This window comes from Spermophilus citellus (assembly GCF_964194105.1).
Source record: "Spermophilus citellus genome assembly, chromosome: 10".
Classification (NCBI taxonomy): Eukaryota; Metazoa; Chordata; class Mammalia; order Rodentia; family Sciuridae; genus Spermophilus; species Spermophilus citellus.
This window is the reverse complement of record NC_138197.1, coordinates 124,108,329-124,136,256: the sequence shown is the minus strand read 5'-3', so window position 1 is coordinate 124,136,256 and position 27,928 is coordinate 124,108,329. Positions and strand designations below refer to the sequence as shown.

The following is a 27,928-nucleotide window of genomic DNA, read 5'->3' as shown; positions in this document are numbered from 1 at the left end:
CCCAAAGCCTGAATTCATCTATAGCTCTGCTTCAGTTAATAGAGGAATGAAATGAAGGCTACTGGAGCCAGCCAGTGGAGCCAGCAGCTGGACTTGAGCCTCTCTGTCTGAGGGCACTGCCCTCTCCCGCTGCCCCTCTCCCTTCCTTCTGCCCACAGTCTTGGAGCTTGGTGGCCCTTATTCTCTGTGACTTGTGGAGTGTATGGGCAAGGTCTATTGTCCCCAGCTCCAGTCCCCTGGGGGGACTTCTCTCCAGTCAACATTCTTGGTTCAAGAAGATTTTGCTTTTTTAGTTTCCCTTTTTAGTTCACCCCCTCCAGCCCTGGGGTCTTTCATCTGTTTGAAAAGAAGGACGTTTAGAAAATTCTGTCCCATTGACTGCAGAAGAAAGCCCGGCGTGGACGGGAGAGATGGGCCCCATTAGGTGTTTATCGCTGGCAACATGCTGGACACAAGCTCCTGAAGCTTGAGAGCGTCACCCCTGGTTAGAGTCTGATTCTGTTTTTTCCTTTAACAGACGAGTATCTGTCGTCTGCAGGTGACAGGCTGTCTGCTTGAGTCTTAAGGGGCAAGGAGGATCGGATGGGGTGGGGAATATCCAGAGCCTATCTTTTGGAATTTCCAAGGCTGGTGGGGAAAGGAGGCAGTGCCTTTAGACCACTGTAGGGGAGCCCAGAGGTGGTGGCAGAGAGGAAGGTACCCATAGGAATAGAGGAGCAGATACCCAAAGCGGCGATTTCACAAACAGCAGTTCTTTGGGAGTTGGAAGTATTCTGTAGCTGTCCTCAGTGGGTGGTTCTCCTCTGTCAGGGAGTCCAAGTGGGTGTATGCGCCAGCCGTAGCCATGTGACACCTCTGTTAGGGGTGGGTGGAGATGAGACCCTGTGGCCTGTGGGTTCCATTTGCATGTAATACACATGGTTTTATGATCAGATATTCAGGTGGAAGATCACGGCTCTCTGCTCCATGTGACTTGACCACCTCTCTTGTTTTAAAACATCATGGCCAGATTTCTGCCCTGGTCTAAGGACAGGCTGGGTAGAGATTATCCGTTTGTTCCTGTCTATGCTCTGCACCTTCTAGTCATTGCCATACTTCTCTGGACATAGCTCTTCTTTCCTTATCAAAGGTAGAAGCTATGAAGGCCGTCCCCCCTGACTGGCATTTATACTTTCAGCGCTGATCGGGGCCCAGGTGCATGCAGGTGGATGCTGTGGCCCACCTGATCTCCCTTCTTTTGTATGTGCTCCTGTGCTGCTTCAGGGGCCTTTGACAGTCCCTCTGCCTGGTGACAGGGACCATCTGCCATCTTGACCATACAGGAATCCATCAGCACCTGCACCTGCTCTTCATAGTGGTCCATGAAATTCTTAATTGTCACATTCTCGGGGCTCCCATGTCTTATGTTGGCCTGTCTCCTTAGGCTACGCTCTTTGACGTTCACCTGTGTTCTAGTCCGTGAAAGCACAGCACCTGGCTGGTATTTGGTTGGTAATAGGTGCCAACTAAATGCTCCTTTAACCTGTGTTAGAAGCACCTGTGCATATGCGTGCTCTGGAGGGCCCTCACAGAGTCCGTTATTAATGTATTTAACTGCCTCCATTTGGATAGACTGCAGCCACCTCTGTCATCTCTTGTGACAGAGATGAGCAGGAAGTCACCCACCAGAGAACTCTTTAATCCAGGATCTGTGGGACGGTTCTCCTCTGCTGATTGCATCCAGGTACCATGCCAAGGACTCAGCCCTCCCTCTCTGCTCTTCCTTTCAGAAAGTATTATGAGGGAGGCCGAGGACCTCATGCTCCGGACAGAGACACGGCGCTGGGATTAGGGATTGCCACTTCTGAGAGGATGCTGGGGATCTGCAGAGGGAGACGGAAATTCCTGGCTGCCTCTTTGACTCTGCTCTGTATCCCGGCCGTCACCTGGATTTACTTGTTTGCTGGGAGCTTCGAAGGTAAGAAGGGAAGACAAAGAGAGAGGGAAGGAGGGAAGGAAGGGAAGACTAGCTGTCAGAGGCTCCTAGAAAGGGCCTCAGGGCCATCTGATGGCAAGGTTGCATTTGGTAGAAGGCCAGAATGGATGTCTGGTCCCAGGAAAGGACCTGGCTGGGGCTGCACAGGTGGCTGGGAGACAGTCACCAACGTGAGGTCAGATGGTGGGCATACAGAGTCCAGCACCCTTGGGTCAGATGGCTCCCTGTGTTGATGGTGGGGGACGGTTGAACCGTGGAGAATAACTCAGCTCTTCGAGGAGACAGTGTCCCACTCTCCCGTCCACCTGCTCATTCATTTCTTCACACATTCAGCATTTTGATGTTGTCTGATGTCCGCATTCAACCCCGTGCTGAGATGGATGGGGAGATAACAGTGCTGGACACTCCAGGGCTGCTGGAGGAGATGGGAGCTTAACAAATGGTCGCCGCACACAGCGGTGCGTGTTCTGCTAGAGGAAGCGGGGCTGCTGTGGGAGAGGTCTGTTGGAGTGTCAGGCCCGGACTGGGGAGGAAAGATGATCCATCATCCTGAGAAGCCCAGCACAGGGATGCGAGAAAGTGTGGCCCTCCCCAAAGAGATAAACACAAATGACCATCCCCGGCACTCTCCAGAGGTCCATAGGAAAGACAGGACGTGCCACTTTTCCAGATAGCAATTTCAAATGCAGGGCAGTGTTTTGGGTTTCCAAGATGGCGCCCCAACATTGGGGGAGAAGGAGTGGCAATGTTGAGGTGCAGATTTTCTTCATATTTCTCTCCCCCATACTTGAATTATAAGGGAAAAAAAAACATTCAAAGGAAAATATGTCTCAAGGAAGTCATTTCCATGTTTTAAAACATTTCTTTTATGCATAATTTTATTGACAGCTCAAGGCTACCTTTTAATTAGGAGCTCCTCTTCCCTTCCTGAGATGGGCCTTGAGTTCTCCAGAGTGAATGGGAGCAAGGTGGAGGGAGCTAGCTGTGTGCTAGCACAGCAGGGAGGGTCAGGATTCCCAGCCCAGTGCTGGGGCCCAGTGCCACACCCCTGTTATGGCTCCAATCCCTTAGCTACATACCTGGACTGGTCATCTGAGCTGTCAGATGGAGTAGGGTATGCCCGGGCATTGGATGGTGAACCTCTGCAAAGGGATCAGAGGAAGGGCACCTGGCTGTTGATCTACTTAGAAGAGACAGGAGAAAGCATTCTCCCCAGGAGGGCGAGGGGGAGGCCTTTCAACAGAGCACTGAGGCCACTAGGCCCATGTCAGTATAATAAGAGGATAACCGCCGCTCTGCAGGGTAACCAAACTGGTTTTCACTATAATTGCCAAACAATAATGGTGGCGGTGCCGATGCCACAGTGTGAACAGCGAGTATTGTGAGCTCTTCTTAGGGCCAGGCCTTGTGAGGACTGAATACCCCAGTCTTTCTTCACAATGACCCTACACAGATCCTATTAATATCCCTGTTTTACAGATGGCACCTAAGTTTTGGTGATCTGCCCAAGGCCTCCAAGCCAGTCACAAAGGAACTCCCAGTTAGACTCAAGAGTCTAAGATTTTCTAAGATACCATGCTATAGATGGGGCTTCACGAGGTGTTCAATTTGAACATATGAAGTGAGGCTGAGGGAGGGTGGCCACCCGTGGCCGATGGTGTGGGTTCCCAGAGAGCAGGGATGTGACAAGAGTGTCACATGGTCTTTCTGTAGGAAAGTTGTTGAATTTTGATTTGTGCTGAATGGCAGAAACCCAGCTTAACCTGGTTTGGGCAGAAAGAGTTCTGGTGGTTAATCTAATTAGTGAGTTCAATGATAGTTCAAGTATCAGGTAGGGTTGGATCCAGAGGCTCAAAAGATGTTTTGGTAGCCAGGTCTTTCTGTATCCCTCTGTTGGACCGTTCTTCTTCTTCTCTCCATTGGTATCTGTCAGGGTGAATTTTCGTACATAGAGCTAGTTTGTGGTTTGCATATCATCTTCACCAACCCCAGGACAAAAGGACACCTTCTTCCTCCTTGCCCAATATTGCTTCTCATTGGATGGCCTGAGTTATAGTACTGAAACCAGCCCCTGTGGCTGGTGGAGACTGATGAGGGAACCCTGAGCCCTGTCACAACTTTTCCTGGTTACAGGGTGAGGGAGGGGTTGCCTGAAACATGAAGTGAGGCTGAGGGAGGGTGGCCACCCGTGGCCGATGGTGTGGGTTCCCAGAGAGCAGAGACGGGAGGTGGAGCCCGGAACTCATGGTTTGTGCTCATGGTTTGACATTAAAGACCTGGGGGTGTCATGCTCCAGGCCCAGCCCTGGGTGCTGGAGTGATGGTGGTCACTGGCTTAGTGTGATTCACCAGATTGGCAGATAATTATGGGGAATTGGGAGCACTGAGGAAATACTGCAGGTGACACACACAGACTGGGTTATACTGTCCACAGGACCCTGAGGACTAAACCCTCGCTGGGGCGTCACAGACTGCATGATGCAGGGGTTGGGCGTGTGGGCACCTTAACAGAAGTGTCCAGCTACAGGCCTCTGTACCCGGCAGTTAGTCCACAGCTGGGCCGCTGCATTTCTTTCTGGGCTCCATGCTATTAGAACAATCTAGACAAGTCGGCCCACTCAGGTGCATGGCAGTGCCCTCCAAACCTGGTCACACACGAAACAACAGAAAGAACCCGAGCTGCTGACACGGGAGCCTCCGAGGCTCAGGGTGTACCTGGTCAGCCTCAGCCAACAGTCAGAGGCTGTCACCCGAAAGAGGTGACAGTTGTTCTGGTGGCCCCTGAGTCTGTGGAGGGACGTGGCAGGGAGCCCGATGTCAAGGTCCTCATAATGAAGACCATCTGTCCAAAATTGGAACAAGCTGCCCAGGAGGGAGAGAAATGCTCGCTGTGAGAAATGCACTAACAGGTGTCCTGTGCCCAGGGAGGGAGTCCAGCAAGGGGGCAATTGCACAGATTGGCCCTTGTGACCTGACTGGGGACCCCAGAAGAGGCTGAGGAGTTACCCAGAGACAAAGCCGTTCCCCACAGAGTGCCTGCCGGTGGCCAGGATACCTGGGCCTGCAGAGAGGCTCCTCTCTGTAGCTGAGCATGTCCTGGCCTTGCAGTCTCTTTATTGACACCCTGGAGTTTTGGCTTCGTGGCAGGTGAAGCCATAAATAAGGGCCGAGCTGCTGCCTAGATTCATAACCACATGACTCTCGCGGTGTGGGGTTCACTTTTTTTTTTTTTAAGCCTGTTTAATTTCAAGGTCTCCTGAGAGCAGAGCCAGGCATTCCCTCTGGGATGCAGCTGCTGCCAGCTCTGAGGTTAAGCGTTGGATTACCTGGAGCAGCACTGTAGGAGGGGAGGGAGCTGATGGGGTTAGGCCAGGCAGGCTGGGGGACAGGTCAGCCAGGTTAGCTGAGTGACTCGGGCACAGTGGTGCCACTTGTCTCCTTCAGTGTGGAATGAAGTTGTCCACATGAAGCCCGTGTGTGGGGCTGCCAACCTCTGCAGACAGGGCTGGGATTCTGAGCGGCTGATGTAATTGGAGTACCTAGACACTTTCTCCACTTTCGGGGGGTGGGGGGATGACAGGAGAGGGAATGGGCGGAGATTTGTCCTGAGCATGGGACCAGGGTCAAGACTGATGGGGAAGCAGACATGGCCCTGAGGTGAGAAGGCCCTTCCTAATAGATCTCCGGCAAGTGGGGAGGAGGTGAGATCCTGGCTCCTGGGGCCATTTGTCAATGGCCAAGTGACCGAAGTGGCACTCCCTTTCTCCACAGAAAAGTCTTCACTGGACTTCTCCAGAAATCTTTACCATGGCTGATTTTAGGGCTGTCAGCAAAAGAGTCTCTAAAGAGTCCAAAGTAGATAAACTTCCTATTTTCATGTCGCCCTGTTTACTTGGCCACTGGCCGGAAAGATACCAGCCCTCCAGGTGCTGGACACCCCCTTACTAGTTTTCACAAAAGTATCCAGTATATCCATTATAGTACTTTGAAGAACTGTGCAAACAAGGCCTCTGTCCTTGAGCTGGGCTTCACAGAGATGTCTACATTTTTAAGAGAAGTTACAACTGGGCTCCATGGTAACAGCGGCCAGGGGAGGAAAGAAAGGGGAGAAGAAGCTCTCCCCTTCTCAGGTGTTGTCCTTGAAGGGTTAACTTGCCCAGAACAGTGAAAGAAAAAGCTGCTTTTATGTGAACTTCTGCAGACTCTGAGCTTCTGAGCCCCTTCCCTTACATGCTGGGTACAAAACTCTGAAACTCCCTGAACTCGGGGTTCAGGGGATTAATTGATTCAGCAAAAGCTGTGCCCTCTGAGCCAAATAAAACTGTTTCCTGCTGTCTTGGGTGCCTTGCCTCGTCTGTGCCTACAACATGACTGCAGGTGAAGGATACTATTCAGGTGATTTTTTTTCCATTTTTTTTTGTTTTAATTGGGTACACATGCCAGTACAATGACCTTGACATATCATACATTTGAATCAGATGGGGTATAATTTCTCATTTTTCTGCGTGTACAGGTTCCAGAATCACATTGGTCATGCAGTCACGTATGTACCCACAGCAGTAATAATGTCTATTTTATTCTGTTGTCCTTCTATTCCCCCTTCCCCTTCTGGTGGTGTTTTTGCTGGACCTTAACCCCAAGTTCCTAGACCCACCTTCTCCACTTCTCCCCCTACCCGCCGTCCCCCTCCTCCATCTCAGTGACCGCCCAGCCACAGAGACCTCCACTCTGCACTTTGAAGTGTCTTCCTCCTGCTTCTCCCTCCTCCCGCCATCCCTGGGATGCCCCTTCCTGCGCCTCCGGTCCTGGTCTCTGGTAGCCGCTGTTGACTGGTGGCTCCTAGTGTTCCTGTGCTCTCTTGATGTCCCTCCATTGTCTGCCCTGCCACACTGACTCCTTCAGTGCCCACAGTCCGTGTCATTTCTCCCTAATGTCAGCCCCATGTGGAAGCCAGCACTCATCATTGATGGGGTGTGATGTCCACTCGCCGGGGACTTTCTTTCGATAAGTGTCAGTTTCGCCCATTCCATCTCCAGCGCCCCCCGCCTTCACCATTCACCCCGAGTGGGTCCTTGCTAAACGCTGGCTGGAAAGGATTCTTCCCTCCAAACACCACCTGGAGGGACACGTCCCTTGCTTAAGGGGAGCAAGCACCGCTGGGCTCCCAGTGCCATGAGACCTGGGGAGCTGGTCCCCAGAATCTCTCCTTCCTTTGGGCTGTGATGTGAATTCTTGGACTTGAGTAATTCCACTCATGCTCAACTCCACTTGGATTCAGATCTACCTGCTCCTTTCCACCAGAATCACCTTTTCTCGTAGGATGGTAGGTTTTATTGGTGGGGTAAGGTCCTTTCAAGGCAGGAGTTCAGCTATCACTGAGGTAGCATGTGGGGCCTGCAAAACCACTGGTAACATTATTCACACCTGCTGCCCCCCGATAACTCAAACAGCTGGTGAGAAGCCTCCCATGGTAGGGGTAGCAGGTCAGGGAGGGTGTGTGCATTATTTGAAAGCGGATGTCTTCAGAGCCTGCAGTGCTGAACATTTAAAGCCAGCTTCAGGAGCAAATGTAGAATATTCATTTTGAACACCGTGTCTTTCCTAAAACCGTGGGTCACTCTGTTCTGTCAACTCAAACTGCTCTTGGAATGAACGTGTTTGAGAGTCATCATAATACAATTTCAAAAGAAAGGAAGGGGGTCCTGTCGTCTGACCATGTTGCAGAGTTGGGTTGAGGACTGCCCAGTTCTAAGCTAAAGCTTTTTATTTGCATTATTATTCTGAGGGTCTCAGGGTACAGGTGCAGAGTAGGGAAGAAGGAATGTATTTCATCCAAGGTGGGCTTGTCCCAGGTTTGTGTGCACTGCCTCCATTCCTCAGCCCAGAGAATGTGCTGGAAGCTTTGTGAACTCAGACTACACAGGCAAGAGTGAATAATTTTCTGGAGCTTCAGTATCCCCAGAGGCTAGGCCACGTGGCAGCTGTGATGGCAGCAGAGCCCATTTCTGCCTTCCTGCTGATGGTCTGGATGTATCACTTAATAAGGATATTATGGGGTATAAGAACCCAAGATGCTAAATGCAAAATGAAATGCAAAGTGTAATATAAAACTTGTATTGATTTTTTTTTAATGGATCAAAAATGAAGAGCTCTTCTAGCTAGTGCTTAATAGCTGTTAGTGCTGAACTTGAGCAAATCTTACAGAGAATGCAAATGTGAAACTGAGAGTCAGTGGCATCATGGCTCCAGGGCCACAGCACACAGTGGGGCAGCGAGTGCCTGTAGTGTTCCTGAAAGAACCAAGAAAGAGTCTCTTAGAAGTCTTGGCATCCAAAAGGGCAGTGGAGCGCCTTGGTTTTGTTGGTTGTGAGGGGGTTGCTGCAATGACCTCTGTTTTTCTTGTACCCAACCTTCAATCTTAAGGTAATATTGGCCCTCCTGCAGAGTGGAGAAAATGACCAGTGGATCACTTGGCTGAATCTTCTGGAAGAGCTTATAACAAGATCTTGGACCAGGAATCAGGGAACCTGTTTTGTTATTGTTGTTGTTGTTGTTTTTAACAAATTCCAGTACCTAGCTTGAATAGTAATGCCCCCTTTTACCCAGTTCAGTTACTCATAGACAACTGAAGCCTGGCAATATTAAATGGAAAATTGTAGAAATAAAGAGTTTACAAATTTTTGCTGTTGTTGTTGTTTTGGTGCTAGGAATTTAACCCCAAGGAGATTTACCACTGAACCCTACACCATCATCCTTTTTATTGTTTGTTTGTTTGTTTTTGAGATACACCCTCACTAATTTGCTTAGGATCTTGCTAAGTTGCTTAGACTGGCGTTGAATTTGTGATCTATCCTCTTGCCTTAGCCTCCCAAGCTGTTGACATTACAGCTGTGCAGCAGTACCCCAGCTAACAATTTATAAGTTGCACACCCTTCTGAGTAGTATGGTGAAATCTCACTCTGTCTGCTGTTTTGCCCAGGACACAAATTATTCTTTTGTCCAGTGGATCCACCTTGTATATGCTACCCACTCAATAGCCACTTTGTCACTGTCTCAATTATCAGGTTGACTGTTTCAGTGTCATATTACTTGCATTTAACTTTTATTTTATTTAATAACAGCCCCAAAGTACAAAATTAGTGATGATTTCAGTTTGTACAGGCCAAAAAAATCTGTGAAGTACTTTAAGTGAAAGGGTGAAAAGTCTCCACTAAGGAAAAGAAAAAAAAATTGAATGCTGACATTGCTAATATCTGCAGTAAGAATGAATCTTCTCTCTGTAAAATTGTACCGAGATAAGAAGAAATGTGGGCTCGTTTTGCTGTCACACCTCAAACTGCAAAAGTTATGACCACAGGGCCTGATATGTGCTTCATTCAAATAGAAAAGGCATTAAATTGGTGTCTGTGTGTGCAGGAAAATCATAGTATCCCTAGGGCTCTGTACTCCCTGCAGTTCTGGGCATCACCTGGGGGTCTGGGAACATGTCCCCCTCAGATAAGGAGAAATTCTCTTTTTGTTTCCTATGGTTATTATAAGAAATCACCATAGGCTTAGTATCTTAAAAAATACCCACATTCCTTTCAGAGGTAAGAAGTCCAAAACTGTTCTTCCTGGGCTGAAGTCAGGGTTTCCTGGGGCTGGTTTCTTCTGGAGTCTCAGGGAAGACTCCAGCTCCTGACCTGTATTAGCTTCTCAGGTTGCCCACAGCCCTTGCCCAGGGCTCCTTCCTTATCTCCAGGGCCCAGAGTAGCATCTTGCCCTCACTTGGGTCTCTGCTTCTGTCCACACTTCCCCCTTTTTGATTGTGACTCACCTTTCTGCTTCTTCTCCTTTTTTTTTTCCTTCTTTTTTGGTACCAGGGATTGAATTCAGGAGCACTCGACCACTGAGCCACATCCCCAGCCCTATTTTGTATTTTATTTAGAGACAGGGTCTCACTGAGTTGCTTAGCGCCTCACCATTGCTGAGGCTGGCTTTCAACTCGTGATCCTCCTGCCTCAGCCTCCCAAGCTGCCGGGATTACAGGTGTGCACCTCCGTGCCTGGCTGCTCAGCCTTCTTCTTGAAAGGACCCTGTGGTTACGTGGGGCCTACCCAGATTATCCAGGATAATCATGTTGTCGTGAAATCCTGGGTTGAAGTGCACCTGCAGAGTCCCTTTGCCATGTGAGGTGACATTCACAGGTTGTAGTGATCAGGGCACCTTCTCCTGCATCCTTTCCATCCTTTTGTCCTTTAGGGACAAAGTGAAGGATGTTGTACCAACCACGTCTTATGTGAATATCTTATTCTGCCTGGAGTTTACAGAGCTTTGATCTTAATTTGATATTTAAATATCCAACAAAGTTCCCATCCCCTGAAAAAAGCATCGTGTTCAGAGGTATCATTGTGAATTGACTATAGAATTTGGCGTCATAATAATATGTGTCTCACAGGCATTTAATCAGTAACCAATGGTGGGTTAAGGTTTTCTAAAAAGGAAGGTCTGGAAGTCCTGGTGGTGATTTCATTTATTTTGGTTTTGGGGATTAATTTGACAAAAGAAGGATGCTTGATTCAGGGAGACCTTTTGATGATTGAGTAGGTGGGTTAATGTTAACTAAAACATGGCCATTGGTATAGCTGCCTTGGGAAGCTCTGTGGCTTGATCAAGTAAAGCCAAGCGTGCCCCTTGACACATCCGTTCTCTCCCCAGCAGTGCAGCACACAGGAGTGAGCATACTTGTGCACAAAGGACTCGTCCTGAGGTTCACGTTGGCATTACTTATGGTAGCGCACAAACTGGAAACCAGAGAATGTCCATGAGTAGTTAGATACGTAAATAGTTTCGTATTTATGTAGTGCAGTGCTGTGAAGCAGGAAAATGAAGATACAGTGTTGAGCGACGAAGAAGACACAAGCTAATAAAGATCGAGTGATTCCAACTCCATAAAGTTCAAAACCAGGCAAGCTTGCTGGAGGCCCCTACCAGTCCACATGGTGGACCGCCCTGGGGCAGCAGGAAGACTTCAGGCTGCCGTTAATAACTTCCTTTTTAACCTGTGAGATGACTATACAGGTGTGTCACTTTCTGGTAACTCACCAGGTAGTTCACTTATGATGGGCTGACTTTTCAGGATATGTGATTCTGTTTTTTAAGCCTATGCAAATCTAGGTAGTTAAGTAAGTAGCTAAATCTGAAGTGATTTGGTAGGTTTTGCAGTCTTTCTAGATGAGAGGAATTTTACTCACTTTTGGGATTTATGAATTGATGTTGCTGTTTAACTTTGAAATTCAAATGTTTCTTAAGCATGAAACTTTTCTTTGGGGATTGATGTTCAATGCTTTGGCATAACTGCACGCCCTCTTTTCCTTCCTGATATACTTCACTGTTTGGACAGATATTCACTGTAGGAGAGTTTGATCAGAACATTGACCTCAGGATCTGAAATTTGTTCATCAAATCCTTCTTCTGAATGAGTGTTTTCATCCACAGCAGCATTCCTACCAGAATGGTGGCAATATCATAGCTCCAGTTAATATCAAGATGCTGTTATTATTGCTTAACATGCACACTGAGCCACAGTAGATACGGCTGTTTCTAGCTGCATTAGTCAATAAACATATATCTGCATAAGATCCTTGTGCTTGGAAAAAAGATAGAGAACTCTATTGTGGAAGATATGGGAACTGCAAAGAAAATGCACTGTGAAGCTACAACCAGACTGGAAAAGTTAATAGCTGTTTCCACTGATGGCCTGTGAAACAGATTTGGCTGCATCTCGCCAGCAGTTGTGTTGAACATGGCCTGCCCATGGTTTTTACCATTTATTAATTCCTTGCTAACAGTTAAATATTGGGAGATTGCCAATAAAAACGAGGATTTTTCCTTTCCTTAAAAAAAAAGGGAAAGGTCTAGAAAAAACAGACTTTTGTTTCATTGCAACAGCCATCAGCTGGAACTGGGTGACAGCCATAACTTTGCCCAGTGTTTGAAGGTTCCAGTTGCTCCATCCTTCCTTGCCCGTTCCTGGGTCACCCCCACATTGAGGTTGTGCATCAAGAATGGAGAAGACGGGCCTTCTGGCGTATAATTGTGTTGCTTGTTGACCTTGCCTGGCTCGACTTTGAGTTGACTCCTTTTGGCTTTCCCTGCCTGCTGCTGGGTTAGCGATTTGCTCATAGTCACTTATTTATTCTGCCAGACAACTTCACACTTGTCTCGTTTCATCGACGGGCACACTGAGTCTCCAGGATGTTAAGCAGTTTGACTAAACCCCCCCCCCCCCCCCCCCCCGGTCTGGTCAGTAGGGAGCGGGCCTTGTCTGAAAAGGTGCACTGCAGACTCCCAGGAACTTGCAGATGTAGAAACAGCTGGGGGATGTCACTTGAAAGTCAAGTCGCTCCAGTTTCAGACAAGGACGAGGCAAACCCTGAGATGAGTGACAGGGGGCTGCTGTCTTGGATGGAAAGGCTGACCGTGTTCTGTGGCTAGCCGGATTATTCTGAGCCAATCGGAACAGAAAATTTGATTAGTCCTTTAATGCAATTTGCATTTTGTTTCTGCCGTAGACTCATACAATTAAGAGCAGGGACGGACAGTGAGAATCAGCCAGCAGGCTCAGAACCTGAGCAGATAAAACCTTGAGCACCACACAAGGACTTTATATAGGGCAGGGTGATGGTGAGGTGACCATGTCCCCTAAGGACAAGCAGGCCCGAGTTTAAATTTTAGCCACACCATTTAAATCACAGGGTGACAATAGACAAGTTACTCATCCCTGCGGGTCCATTTTTTCTCCATTAGAAGGGCGCGTCGCGTGTGGCCCATCCAGCCAACTAAACCAGCTGCTGTATCGGGTGGTGGTCCAGTAACTCTGCATTTTCCTTCCTTCTTGAATTTTCCCAGAATCCAGGGACATCTCCTGGAAGGGTGCAAAAGGTCGCTCACCTGGTCCAAAAGCCCTTTGCAGCTGAGGAGACTGAGACCCGGAGACGGCAAGGTCACTCTTCATGCAGCCTTAGCAGTCCGGGTGGCAGAATTGGGCCCACTGCCCATGGGGTGTGTTGGCACTCAGTTCCCTTCTCCTTTGTCACTGAGTAAGAACCAGAGCTGAAAGACAGGGACAGACCACACTCGTTTGTTGGAATCCATGTGTATTTGCAGGCGTTTGTAGCCCTCCCTTGGCCTTAGAAAGGGACAGAGGAGATGCTGGGACACAGAAATGCTCCCCCAGAGAACGGTGAATGCATGGCCAGGTTTGGAGACAGGTAAATAACCAGTTGTGAGCACTTTGAAGAGTGACAGTGTAGAAAGGGCCATCCCCTGTTGTAAAGTTTAATCACTTCCCTGACAGATTTGCCAGTGGGGGTCTTCACTGGATCCGCACATCTGGTTCCAGCGCCCAGACATTCCTTTACATGCTCTGTGTCTGCAGCAGAGTCACTTTTCCTCTCTCATCCCAAACTGCATCCTCCAAAATTAAGGATGCTGCTACCTTTGTGGCAGGTTTTTATGAAGACAAAAAGGAGCCCCTTGTGCCTTGCCGAGTGGAGGAGCAGGGTGGTCTTGTGCTTTGGATCTGCTGACTGTACTCTCAGAAGCAAAAGCCTGCTCAAGCAGCCAAAGGAGTGGGGGTGTAGATTAGCCCTGGGAGGAGGAGCCCTGGCCAGTGGTGGGACCTTTAGATAATGGCTATTTGGCTTTTTGCTCCAGCAGAGGGCACTCTATGTCCCATTTCCCCGGAGGCTGGATTCCCTGGAGGGAGCCCAGCCAAGGTGGGGATTGAAGCTTGGGAGGAAGCCCCAGCCAGGAAGCCTCCTCCCTGCACCCACAGCATTTACAGTGGGGCGCCCTGGAACGTGAGCCTTTAACAGACAGCCAGGCACTGTCATGGGCCCCGGGGGTGAAGCACTGACCACATGAATGGACCCTACTATCAATGGGTACAGGGAGATGAGTAACAAATGCACGCTCTGCTGACTGGGGTGAGGGCTGCCAAGAGAAATGAACCAGGGTGACATGGCAACACAAGTGGCCGGGTGATGGGCTTGGGGCGCGTGAGCAGGGGAAGCACTCTTTCCCTGGGGTGGACTGGCCAGGCCTCTCTGATGGGTGGGAGGGAAAGCACTTCAGGCAGAGGGAATGGCAGGAGGCCTAGGGTGCCTGGTGCCTTTCCTGGCCTGCTGGTGGCTGGAGAGAAAAGGAGGAGTGTGGTGGGTAAAGGGGCGTGGCTCCAGAAGGGTGGCAGAGCCTGCACAGGCCCTGGGAGTAGGATGGGAGCCCTGGGCTCTGGGGTCTCCCTCCTTGTCTGCACCCCTCCTGGGAAGCTTATTCCTTCCGATCTGCTCTTGCTTCATCTGCTGTTTAAAGTAAAGAGGAACTTGAGAGAGACCCTCCCCCTGGCCTACAAGGAGTCTCCTAGAGCTCCAGTTCCCACATTCGCCAGATGCTGAGAGTCACCTGTGGCATTGTTTAAAATGTAGAGTCCCCACCTGGGGCACCTTTGACGAATGGAGAAGCAGTGTCCTGCTCAGATCTGCTAAATGGGGTGCATTGCCACTAGGAGGGGCTTGGGGACCTGGGTTTCAAATGAGTGTCTCAAGGTGATGTTTATTTTCTTGCTAAATTAGAATGTTTGACCAAGAAGGCATGAAGCCTCTAGGTAGCTGATTTCAGCTACTCTCTGGGGCTTCTGGACCTTTCTGCATAGAAATAATTGCACTAATGTGCTGGGCGTGGTGGCTCATGCCTGTAATCCCAGAGGCTAGGGAGGCTGAGGCAGGAGGATTGCAAGTTCAAAGCCAGCCTCAGCAAAAGCAAGGTGCTAAGCAATTCAGTAAGACCCTGTCTCTAAATCAAATACAAAATAGGGCTGGGGATGTGGCCTGGTGGTCAAGTGCCCTTGAGTTCAATCCCTGGAACAAAAAACAAAAAGCACTAATTGAGTGCCTACTGTTCATTCTGCTTCTGCGTTGTGCTAAGCTGTGCTGACTGACTGAAGAGGGATCTGAGGCAGTTTGTGCTACTGGACTCTTCAAATCCCCAGTCCAGAAACAAACATGGGCACATCTGGGTTTTGTCAGAGTGCACACAGGAGCTTGTTTCATGGCCATGGAGACTGGTTTGGGAAGAGACAGCATCTCACCCGTGGCTTAATTTCATGTTTAGGGTAAACACTCAGAGGTGAGTGGCATGGAGGGGCAGATTAGGATCTCAGGGAGAGAGTATTTTTAGAATTTTTACATCTCTCTCTATTCAGAGGGCTCTGATGAACAGAGAGCAGACTGTTTTCCCTGTGGTCCACCCCTCTGCCCCAGTCTCCGCATTGCTCTCCAGGTACTTCAACGGCAGGTAGTAATCAGAAAGAGACCCTTGAATTTTGCAGCTTCTTCGTTTTTTCTCCTGTTCCGTCCCAGGTGAGCATGTTAGACTCCTTCGGGCTTTGAGGCAATTCCTTCCCTCTGTCCTTGGCACAGGGTAATACGAGCTCACCCTCACCAGCCTTCACCACGAGGGCTGTTGTAAGCACTCGCCTAGTTTCTATAACACATCTCTGGGGGAGGTGCCAACATTAACCCCTTTTATAGATAAAGTGCAGGGTGTCGGGGAGCTTGCTCCTCGGGGAGCCCGTTCTTACCCACCGTGTGCTCGGCCTCTTACCTCCCCTCCCTCCCACTCCTCTGTCCCTTCCTTCACAATCAAGAGCCAATACAAGTCTCTGCCTATGCTGAGCCCTGGTCCCATCAGCAGTGAATAGAGATGACTAAGCTCTTGTCCTGGGGCTGCAGATGGCATAGCTCTCCAGAAGTATGTCAAGAGAACACAGTGCACCAGGTACCGTGGGGGCCTAAATGGCAGAGGGCAGAAGAGGGCATCGTGGTGAAGGTGGTCATAGAGCCACTAAGAGCATGCTGAGGTCCCGCAGAGCATATGCCACTTGGGAAGACAGGAGGGAGATTGGTAGGGGTCCTGTGTGCACCGAGCATCCCCTTCCCAGTGCCATCACTGAGGAGCGTCTTCCTCATGGGAGAGAGGTCAGCAGGAGTGGAAGGGACACAGTCAGGGGGCTCTTGCCCGCTGTGTGACCACGGCTCATCTCGTCCCTGCTCTCAGCTTTCTCATGGGTGAGCGGAAGCAGCGACGCCCTCTGTGCAGATGGAGCATTCCGGAGCGTGGCGAGGGAGACGACTGGCACATGCTTGGCTTTCAGTAAATTGCTGCTACTTGTTTTATGACTTTCACTTCTGATGAGGTCACTTAGCAATAAACTTCAGTCTGTAATTGCAAATAAAATACAGTGTTAGAAATCTGTTTCTGGCACATAGTTGTTGCTCAATAAATATAGTAAAGATGCCATATCAATGTTTATAGCCACTCCCTTCATAAGAGTTAGATTATGGAACCAGACTTGGTGCCCTTCAACAAATGAATGGATAAAGAAATTGTGGTACCTATACACAATGGAATATTACTCATCCATAAAGAGAAATGAAATTATGGCATGTGCTGGTAAATGGATGGAATTGTAGACTATCATGCTAAGTGAAATAAGCTGGTCCCCAAAAACCAAAGGATGAAGGCTCTCACTTATGTGTAGATGCTAAATCACAATAAGGGAGGGGGTAGGGAAAAATAAAAGTACTTTGGGTTAGTTAAAGGGGAATGAAAGTAAGGGAGGGGCATTGGGAGTAGGAAGGCTGGTAGAATGAATTGGACATGACTTTCCTATGTTCATAAATGAATACATGACCCATGCCCATCATGTACAACCAGAAGAATGAGAAGTTTACTCCATATAGGTGGGTATAGGTGTCAAAATACGTTCTACTGTCATGTATTAAGAAGAAAAGAAGGAACATGCTGTAGGCCAGTGCTGTTCTCTGTGATTTACACAGATTGGCTTACTCAGTCCTCTCAGCCACCTGTGGAGTTGGTCCTGTTGTTCCACTCACCTGCTTACAGGTGAGAAAGCTGAGGCTCAGAGAGCTTGAATACCCACCCGAGGTCAACCAGCTAGGCACCAGAGGTGGTGGTACCCGGGTGCCTGCAGGGCCATGCCCGTGCTCACGGGCTGTTATCTCAGCACATAGAGATAAAAGGCATTGCCGGCCCCATCTTACAGATTGGGGAACTGAGGCACCAAGAGGTAAAATGCCCTAGAAACCCATGGCAGCCAGTGGAAAACACGTTTCTCATTTGTGAGTGGTTGGAAGTGTGGTCTCTGAAGAGCTGAAGCAGATTCTGCTGGACTCTCAGCTAAGGAGGAGTTCTTTGTCCCCAACAGGGTTTCATTGGGAGGGAGGGCAGGCCCCTGGCCTGGATTCCCTTTCTTCTCTTGCGTGCCCCTCCTGGCCATGGTTTGGAAAGGTGGGGTTCAGGTGGGGCTGTGGCAGGCCAGGCTACTCCAGCTCCGGGTCACCTGTAGTTCCAGGTGCTCTGTTGCGCTCCTGGGTGCCTCGGCTCCTCTGCGGCCCTCTCAGGGGATCTTTGCATCCTGTCTGTGGTTTAAGGAAAAACTAATCAAGGGTGTGTGCAGGGCACCCTGGTGCCTCAGCAGAAACCTGCGGCTCTCAGACTCCAGCCCAGCAGGGTTGGGTGCCGTTGCTGGCGTGGCGTCCTGTGTGTGCCTGAAGCACCCTTGGGTGTTGACAAGAGTCTCTGTTCCACTGGGTCGTTGACAGCCAATCCCAGTGACTAACAATTGATTTTTCTGTTGTGGGTGTTCCTGAAAGTGCCTTGACATTCAAACTGGCTCTTGGTCCTCCAAGACCCCTCTGTGCGGGCCGTGGTGGGGATGAACTCAGGCGTGGAATAGTGGTTCCATTTCGGACACTTTTGATTTGCCTTCCTCCGACCTGCGGGGGCACGTTATTCACAACCTGGGCGACTGTCCTCCAGTTAAAAGCAGGCCCAGCACCCCTTCTGCTCTTTTTTATGTTGTGCCTTTGGGAGATCCAGAATGGACCTCAGGTGAGGAGGGGCTGCAGGGTCTCATGATCGCCCACGTCTTGGCACTTTCTTCCTGGGTGCTGAGGTTTTCCCTGGGCAGACAGCTAATTTTTTGTGCCTCCCTTCCTTTCTACCCCCTTTTCCCCTCTTAGGCCATTGAGCACATATTAATAAAGCACTGGGGACCTGTTTGATCCTGACCCAGAGCCAGAGGAAGACAGATCTGATTAAAACATGGTCCTCGCTCTCAAGAGAATTGGTCTTTTGCTGGTCTAGGTGGTAATGACCTTTCTTCACAGGGCCATTCCCTGAGGGTGATGGGTCTTTGTAGGAAACCTGGAGATGAGGGGATGGGACACTGGTTCATGGGTAAGGGCGGGGGGTCCCGGGATGATGGGAGACCACAGTTGAGGCTGAGAGCAGCCGACTCCTTTGCAGGGAGCGCTCACAATCACAGTCCAAGATACTTGCTGTCATAAAAGATAAATGTACATGCGCTGGTGTTTGAAAACCAGGAGGGACACTTAATTGGCTGGGGACTTCAAAGAAAGGAGGACAGTGTCTCTTGGGAAACATGACAAGGTGGGATGAGAAATGGGCCAGGGAGTGAGGAGTCTAAGGCCATAGCTGAGCTTTGTCATTGGATGGGCTGCTGAGGATGGCACTGGATGGTGACAGTCGAGATCCATGTCTGCTGAAATCGTGGCCCAATAGCTAGTGTGGCCTTTGAGACCAGCATGTTTAACCAAGCCAGTCATGTGACTTCATTTATTTGTTTGTTTGTTTGTTGTACAGGGGCGCTTTACCACTGAGCTACATCCTATGCCTGCTTTTTTTTTTCTTTCTTTCTTTCTTATTTTTTGTTTTGAGACAGGGCCTCACTTGGTTTCTTTGGGCCTCCCTATGTTGCTGAGGCTGCCTCCCCAGTGGCTGGAGTTACAGGCATGTGCCCCTTGCTCCGCAGTCACATGATTTTAGAAGGACAAGCAACAAAGCAAGCCCAGAGCACCGTGTGGTACCCTGCCGTGTCTCCGCCAGCAGTCTCTGCAGTCACTTTGGAGCCTTCCAGAAATCCACTGCGTCTTCAAACGTTCGGGGTCTCCCTTTCAACTTCTGCACCCACACCCTGGAGACCCCTCACCACCTTCCATTCCCGGCAGGCCCCATCTTTGACTCTCACTGATTCTGTATTAATAGCAGCGATTAAGTCACCTCATCACATTGGGGAGGAGACATTAATCTTCATCAGGCCAGCGAGGAGCTCCATTTTTTTCTGTCCTTCTCCCCTCCCTCTCAGCCCCCATCCAGCTCAGGGACGGTACAGTGAACCCCTGTCTGGAGCACGCTGGGTCACCTGCTTCCGCAGATGCAGTTTGCTTCTCTAGCACCCTCCCTAGCCTCCCTGCACCCAGAGCTGAGCTGCTGCTGTTGTCATGAACACCACAGCCAGGAGCAGGAAGGGGGGGAGCGGGAGAGGGACTCGTCCCTCAAACAGGAACTCAGGGCCTCCTTGTCTTCTGTTGCCTCTTAGATGTGGGCAATGCCACAGCTTGGAGCTGTGGGCTTTGGGTTTCTACTCAGCCTTGGGAGAAGACTCCAGGACCCGCAGGCCTTTCTGATCTATGAGGAGTTGGGAACTGAGAATGTTGGATGCAATGGTAGAGGCAAGAGGCAGGGAGGCCCACAGTAGTCAGGATCGGGGCAGAAAGGAGATATTCTGGAAGCCTGGCATCCCGGGCTCCTAATGTTTAAACCAACTGCCAATAATAACCTCCCTCAAGTTTCTACCTGTGCCCGGCGTTGTGCAGTGGAGTAGATTCTACACCGGATCCTGTTCAGTCCTCACACATCGCCTTACCAGATACATACTGTTGTCCCATTTTTCAGATGTGGAAACTGAGATCTGGAGGTGAAGTGTGTCTACTGCGTGGCTTGCAGCAGGGACCCCGTTATTTCCTGTATTCTTTGACTCTCTCACACTCTGCCCTTGCAGCTAGGATGATGGTACCATTCGTTGTCAGAACTGGAATTCTTTTAAGAATGCAAGATGTCCTAAATAAGTACACTGTGCAGCAGGTGTGAACAGGGAGAGGTCCAGCATGACAGGCAAGTGTGGTCCCTTACTCCTGCCACAACTGGGGACAGAAGGATGCTTCATGCTCCTTTGCAGCAGAGCTTGGTTCCCTGCTCCTCAGTGCCCTACCCACCTCTCCTCCCACCTGAGTGGTCCGAGGCCTGCCCTGCCCTGATGGCTCTTCAGCTCCCTGGTGCTGGAGCATCTGATTAGCTTGTGTTCACCAGGTAAAGTGTCAAGGAACAGCGCCCCTCCGCTTAGCAAGCAGCCCTCACCCCCACCCCACCCAGGGCAGGTTTAACTCCCAAGGCTCTGCAGGGCTGGCCTTTGCTCACCCTCTTGGCACACCTGGTTTGCTTCTTGAGCTCAGAATGTGCTCCATTTACATTCCACCAGCAATCTTCTTACTCGGAGGGATTCTTGGGACATCAAATTAGCAGAAAATGACATTAGCACTAAGAACCAAATTCGATTACCTGAAATACAAGTATGATGATGAGGCATGAAGCAGCCTCCTCTCCACCTCCTGCCCTCAGACCAGACCCTCCCACTGAATACTTTCATGCCACTTGCCTTTGAGTTGGTGGCATTTTTTAATTTCTTTTTTTTTGCAGATGGTCTCACAGGCACAGAGGATGTATTGCTCTTCAAAGGCAGGTGTCTGGGTGGTTCTCCCAGGTCCTGGCTGGCTCTTCTGCCTGTGGGTGTGAATCTGACATTGGCCTGTGCCCTATCCCTGTCTCCTCGGAACCAGACGCCTCCTGCTCACTTATCCCCTCACTTGGCCGCTGCCGTTATGCTCTGATCTTTGCCTGCCTCTGCTTTTCCCAGGGGAAGAAATTCCACCATGAAAGCTCCACCACATTTCCCTGGTTCTTGACGTCTCTCCACTCCCGTGGCTTTGGCTCCTGCTGTCCTCCCTGCTTGGCCTCTGCAGGGTGGAGAGGGCTTTGCCCTGCAGTGTGTCTGCAGTCCTTAAATGGTGGGACAGGGCTGCTGCTACCTGCAAAGCTTAAACAGGGTTAAGTCAGACACTTAATCCCAAAGCAGAGCCAGGCATGTGGGGATTAATATCAACAGTTACACATATAGAGCAGGTGGTGAAATGCTATATGGAGTGTGTGTCGCCTCTTCTCCAATGACATCTCCAGGGCAGTGATGTGCCATTTTAGCCAATTTTGTGTCTCTAGGACCAACCACAGGGCATGTAGTAAGTTCTCAATGAATTCACTTGAGTGAACTAGATGAAGTAAAACCCCAAATAGGGAAGGGGGAGTTAAGGAAGACACTCAATTCCCCCAGACATCTGGGTAGGCTGAGGGGCAAGGTTTAAGACCTGAGAAGAATTAGAAAAACAGTCTGGGACCAAATAGCAGATGAGGCAGGGTTGTTCTGAGCCGCTGCCCCTCTGAACCCAGTGTTTACATGGGGGTACCACAGCTGCCCATGGGAGAGGGGAGCACCCCTTCTCATCTGCACGGTATCTGGACTGAGTGCATGTGGGGTGCTCTGGCCAAGCTTCTGCCGACAGGAGGCAAAAAGCCCGCATCTGAGGCCAGCCATGTCTCAGACTCATGGGTGCCATGGGAAATTTGTTCCTCCTCACTACAGTCTGTAAAATAAGGTGGACTGGGCATGCTCAACAACTCATATGGATTTCTTCCCTCGGTCAAGGATCAAAATGAAAATCAAGTCAAAGTAGATTATAGATCTAAATGTCCAAGCTAAAACGCTACGATCTTAAGAGGAGTAGATCCCTATGACTTTGTACTGGGCAATGGACGCCAAAAGCACAAGCAAGAGAGAGGGAAGTATGTACATCGGACTTCAGAACAGAGATCTTTCGTGTCTCAAAGGGTACCACCGAGAAAGTGAAAAAACACAAAACGGAGAAAATGTTTGCCGTTATGTGTATCCAGTTAGGGGCTTGTATCTAGAAGAGCTGAAGAACTCTCAAAACTTGATGGTGAAGAGACAAATAACCTAATTTAAAAATGAGCAAAGGATTGGAATGAACATATCTGCAGAGAAGAGATAAAAATGGCCAAAGACACATGAAAAGATGCTCAATATCATTAGTCACGGAGGAAATGCAATCAAAACCGCAATGCGATACCAATTCACACTGACTGAGGTGGCTGTTATCAAGACTGGAAACAAACAAGTCTCACGGAAGATGTGGAGCAATTGGAACCCTTCTGAATTGCAGTAGGATGATAAAATGGAAAATATTTAGGCAGTGCCTCAAAAAAAAAATTGAATGGAGCATTAGCATAGGACCCAGCAATTCTACTCCTAGGTGTGTGCCCAGAAGAACTTGAAAACAGGCACTCAAATAAAACTTGAGCAACAATTTCACTGTGGCACCATTTGTAATAACCAAAAAGAGGATACCGCACAAATGTCCATTCGTCGGGTGATCAGTGGACAAACACAGCCTGCAATGGCGTATTATTCAGTTATTAAGATATGTGTAGTCCTGACACATGCTATGACATGACTGAGGCCAGACATACAAGCCCTTGTGATGTGTGATTCTGGTTCATATGAAATATCAGAATTGTCCAATCCAGAGAGCCATCAGTGGGGTCCAGGGGTTGGGGGAGAGGATCATGGAGACAGACTGCAAATGAGTACAAGGTTTCTTATTTGGGTGATGAAAGTGCTCTGGGACCAGATGGCAATGAGGGCTGTACAGGTCTGTGACTGCTCTAATCACTACTAAAATGACACATTACAACAGTCCATTTTGTCACATGCCTGTGACGGTTCGCGCCCTTTCACTTACAGGGTGTGCGGACAGTTTCTGTTTTGATACATCTGGACTGACGTCATTACTACTTGTTCTGGTTTGGATGCGTGGCTTCCCCAGAAAGGAGTGTTCTGAGGTGCAATGATTGGGATACGGGAGCTGGCGCCTCATCTGTCCACCCTAATTTGAACAGACCACGTTGGCGGTGGCCGTAGGCGGGTGGGGCATGGCTTTATTGATTGTGCTTCAGTAAAGGCATTTCTCAAAAAAGACAAAAAATAGAGACCCTCACGTTCAAACAGGACCAGGGGAGTTGGGTTGCTCACCTGTCCTTTCTGTTGGCAGCTCCCCACCCCATGGTGTTCCTTGAGATACCTTTGTAGAGGAGAAGAAAGCAATTTCCCCTCTACCCATAGTTCTGAGCGGGGACAGATCCCTGGAGCAAAAGACAGAGTAGGAAGAGACAAACACAGAAGTCCCGTGACGTGTTCTTCGTATATTCATAGGAGAAACCCAAGGGATGAGTAATTCTCCACGAGGGGGCTAAGAACTTGGCTTATGGGGTTGTCCCCACTCCCACTCATAGTTTCTCTCTCTAGGGTTTCAGTCCCCTGAGGTCAACCTCAGTCTGAAAATATTTATGGAAAGTTCTGGAAATGAACTGTTCATGCATTTTAAGTCTCTGCTGTTCTGAGTAGCATTCTGAAGTCTCACACTGCCCCACCCTGTCCAGCCCAGGGTGTGATTGGTCCCCTTGTCCATCCTTTCCACCCTCTGACCCTGCTTCCTGGGAGCCCTCAGCCATCCTGGGCAGGAGACCAGGTGTGGCTGTGCTGCGGAGCTGGTGTTCAGGAAAGCCTCCTTCTACTTAATAACGACCCCAAAGCTCAAGCGGGGTGTGTCAGTCAGTTTTGCTTTGCCGTGACCCACAGGAACAGTGTAGGGGAGAGAAACCTAATTTTGGCTCCTGTTGACCCACTCCATTGCCTTGGACCCCAGGGGAGGCAAAACATGGAGCAGGGGTGTGGAGGAGGAAACCGCCCAACTCCTGACAGCTGGCAGGAGAGATCAAGGAGCCAGGACAAAACAGAGACCCCAGAGGCACCCCCCACCACTGACCTACTTCTTCCAGCCACAACCCACCTGCCTGGTGACCACCCAGTCCCTCCACTCACAGAGGTGGACTGCTTAGGCTCCAGCTCTCATGGTCTGGTCATTTCAGCTCTGAGCACCCCTGCCTCAACACGGGATCTCTCAGGGGACACTCACATCCAAACCATCACAAGTAGTGATGCCTTCGGTCTGGGTGTGTCAAAGAGATGCTGTAAGCACACCCTGTTAGTGAAAGGGTGGGAGCCTATCCCAGGTGTGTACGTGTAGGAGGAAAAGGGCTCAGTACATACAGGGTTCAGTGGTCTCCAGGGTTTCAGGAATCCACGGGGCGTCTTGCAGCACATCTTCCATGATAAAGGGGATTACTATACAACATCTTTAACCAAGAGCAGTAAATGTTTACAGACTTAACGGGACCAAGGGAAAAGACCGCGTCCCCAGGGACACCCACCTGTGGGCAGGCAGACACCAGGTGTGTGCTGTGGAGCTTCCTCTGGTGCCTTCTCCAAGCCAAGGAAGGTCTCAAGTGTCTTTGGTGACGGACCTTTGTTCTTCCTAGTGGAGAGAGGAGGGGGAACACCTGTACCTTTGTGAATTTATTTCGTAACATAGGCAAAGAGATTTTCTTTTATGAATTGCTTTCCAAATGCCTTCAGCTCAAAGTACTCTTTATGCCCAAATACCATAATTTGGGGTGTCATATGTCCTGTGGACACTGCTAAGAGGACCTGTGTGGGTCGGCTTGGATATCCCCAGTTGACCCACTCCATTCTAGGGACAGGAAGTGAGGCTTCACTGGCAGCATGAGGGCGTGGATGGTGTCCCCTGGTTACGTGTCCTCCTGTCCCAGATGGCTGATGCGCATGGCCGCCCCATCTCTCAGACTGAACAGGAGTGTGAGAAGGACACTGTGATGACTTGTCATTTATTTTTCGGGCCAACCCAGGCCTAGGTTATTAGGAAAGAGAAACACAAACCACACACTCTCCTCCCTCATGGGAGTATGAAGGTCGAATGTGACACCCACACTCTCTCTAGGGACAAAAGGAAACAAATAAAAGAACAAAATAAAGAAGATATCTTGCAGATGTCAAGAGTCCTTCAAAGCACAGTGCTCTTGCATGATTCCCGGAATCCGATTCCTTCTGTGGCTTCTTGTCACGAACAGGCTAAACTCGAGCGCTGTGGCCCCTGTCAGCTGCACCCGCTGGCCCCCTAGCCCCAAGAACTCCGTTCTCCACTCCTTTGATGACATCATTGCCTTTTGCTGTCACCTGCTGACACATTCATATTTGCCTCTCAGATCTGGCTTTTGCCATGTTCAGGATGTAGGGTAGCAAGTCCTCATCCCCGGTGCCCAGGAACGTGCCCTTACTTGGAAATTGAGTCTTTGCAGATGATGGTCTTAAGGTGAGGTCATCAGGGTGGCCCTAAATCCAGCTTCCCCGTGTGGTTATGAAGAGGGCCACATGAACACGGGGGCTGACAGTACAGATGCAGTATGATGGGAACAAGGCCCACGGGGGCAAGGCCATTCCCAGCAAGGAACACCAGAGGTCACAGGAAGCTAAGAGACCAAGTCTCCCTCCCAGCCTTCCAAGGAACCCACCTTGCCGCTGTGTGATCTGGGACTTCCAGCCCCCCAAACTGTGGGAGGACACATTTCTGACTTCAAAGCCACCCAGTTTGTGGTACTTGGCTATGGCAGTCCTAGGGAACTAATATACACCCTCTCCAAGAATACGGTGGCTTTTCAACCTCGCCGCATCAAATCATTCACTTCTGCGGTGTCTCCTGGACCCTTGTCATCTGATGATCATGTTGGATCCAATTCTGTTTGTCTCTAAATAGACCGTGGTGGGTAAGGCTTATCCCTGTGCATTCCTTAGACCTAGTGAGGTAACCATCATTTAGAAAGGGTGAAGGGGTGGATGGGTGGGTGGATGGATGGATGGACGAACAGATCCATGTATAGATGGTAGATGGATGGATAAACAGATGGTTGGATGGGTAGATGGGTAAAAAAAAAAAATCAGCCAATCCCTCTTGATTTCCTTGTTTCAAAAGAGAAAAGCCAACTTGCATCAAAGCTCAAGGTTTAAAAAGCAAATTAACATTTGAAAGATATATGTGTCCTCTCTGTTTGAGTCCCTCTTTGGCAAGCAATCTCAGGCGTGCATTTCCCAGTGTAAATAACGTAGAATGTGTTAAAAAGTTCACCAGTGTTTAAGTTCATTAAGTTAATGTTGTCATTCTGAGCGGCAGAGTGTGTCGCTGGTTGTAAGCTATTCATCACATTCCTGTGATTCTGGAGTCGTGTCATCTTCAGGAATGGGGTAAGGATCAAAAATAGAATAGTTCCTGTATATCAAAGAGCCCGGGACCAGGAACGAAATTTCCAGAGTCTGCCACTCACTGCTGTGTGACTTTTATAGATTTATCACTTTAGGCATTCAATTAACATCTGAGTGCCAGCTTCGTGCCCTGACCTCTGTTGCGTGTGAGGGGTACACAGGTCAAAGCAGTCAGCTCCTGCCCTGGCAAGTGTCCATAGTTTGGGAGGTGATATGAGGGATGAGTGAATCAAATTTAAATGTAGAACCATAAATGATATGACGGGAGTTAGCACAGGGTGCTCTGGGCCTTAGAACAGGACCCCCATGCTCCAGAGCTGGTCATGAGGAAAGGCTGGGTACAGGAGGTGTCATCCACACAGGCCATGATTTGTCTGGATGGCGGATGGTGTTCTAGACATAGAGAAAAGCATGTGCAAAGGCCCTTAGGCCCATGCAGGGCTTGACGGGCAGATCCCTGGGAAAGAGGCTGCAGTGAATGGCAGCTGTGGCATCCAAGGAGGGGCACTCAGTGGCCTCTGATGAGAACTCGAGGGTGGCCACAGCCTTTGACTAGAAAGACTGTAAAGCACATCTTACTAATGCAGCCACACCCACTATTTTGTTGAGCTTTGCAAAAGATCTGTACCCTCCGTCTTCCTTTGCTCCCTGACTCCTGACCCCCTGGGACATGTGCCTATGCCATGCATTATGGACACCTGTCAATGACCAACAAGCCTCCAGGAGCTCCTGGGGAGGCTGCCTTGTGTTCTGTGCTGATGCTCCAGGCCCCTTCTCTTTACTCCTGGACATTGGTCAATTTGTCCTTGATCCTCGGGGATTTTCCCTGCATGCTGGAAGTGTCCTGTTCCTTCCAGATCTTTTCCCCTTCTCTGCCCTGTTCTGTGGTCTCAGCCTGACAGGTTTGGTGGGCATCCGCAGCCTTTCTGGCCCACTGTTGGGAAGATTCAGACAGGAGATGAGCAGAAGGGAAAAGAGGGAGGCTGAGGGTCTCTCCAGGGGCCTCTCAGCTGCTGCAGCGGTCCCTCTGTGTGCACCACTTCTCGCACATTCCTAGCCTCCTTCTGGGGCTATTTCAGGCATGTGGCATGGTTCCTGCCATTACTAACTTTGGACTATGGAAATTTATGATTTCCCCCAATCCTGCCTCTTTTCTTATTGCTTCTTTTCTTTCCTCTCCAATGAATTCAGTGATCTGTATATAAGGTAATTTCAGAGTACACCGTATAGCTGGACAGAAGCAAAGCAGTTGACATGCATAAGCATTATTCTCCTGTAGTCAAAGGTCGGCTGTGGCAAGGATGCTTAAGTAGATCACTTATTGCTCCAATGATGACATCTAAAGCTGCCTTGTTGGTTTCTTTTTCAAACTACTTTATGGAAATGTGATTGACATGCAAAAAAATGTCATATGTAATGATGTGAGTTGATGAGTTCAGACATGAGCGAACCTCCATGGAGCCACAGTCTCATCCATCGCCTTCCAAGTTTCCTTGTGCTTCTTTGTTGATGATGATGATGATGATGATGATGATTTTGTGATAAGAAGACTTAACACAAAATCTACCCTGCTGTATGCTTAGCTCTAGTTGGTGTGCCGTGCGGTAATCTTGAGGACTCACTGTGTTGCATAGCTTGCAACTCTGTACCTTAAATGAATCCCTCCCTGTTCTTCTCCCCTATCCCTGGCAGCTACCATTCTACTCTTTTGTGATATTGCCCTCAAAT

The 27,928-nt window shown here is 49.5% G+C and overlaps 1 protein-coding gene across 6 annotated transcripts in view; it reads left to right on the top strand.

Annotated features, from left to right (window-relative positions):
* The window catches only part of LARGE1 (LARGE xylosyl- and glucuronyltransferase 1), a 490,254-nt gene that overhangs the window by 131,010 nt on the left and 331,316 nt on the right, over positions 1-27,928 (top strand). For 5 of the 6 annotated variants that reach the window (XM_081309721.1, XM_081309722.1, XM_081309720.1 and 2 more), the window contains one exon: positions 1,770-1,957. In XM_081309721.1, the coding sequence (XP_081165847.1) occupies positions 1,852-1,957 (106 nt within the window). In that variant the 5' untranslated portion in view covers positions 1,770-1,851. Of the gene's footprint in view, positions 1-1,769; positions 1,958-20,595; positions 20,635-27,928 lie in introns of those variants that run through there. The other variant, XM_081309718.1, reaches the window with a different exon arrangement.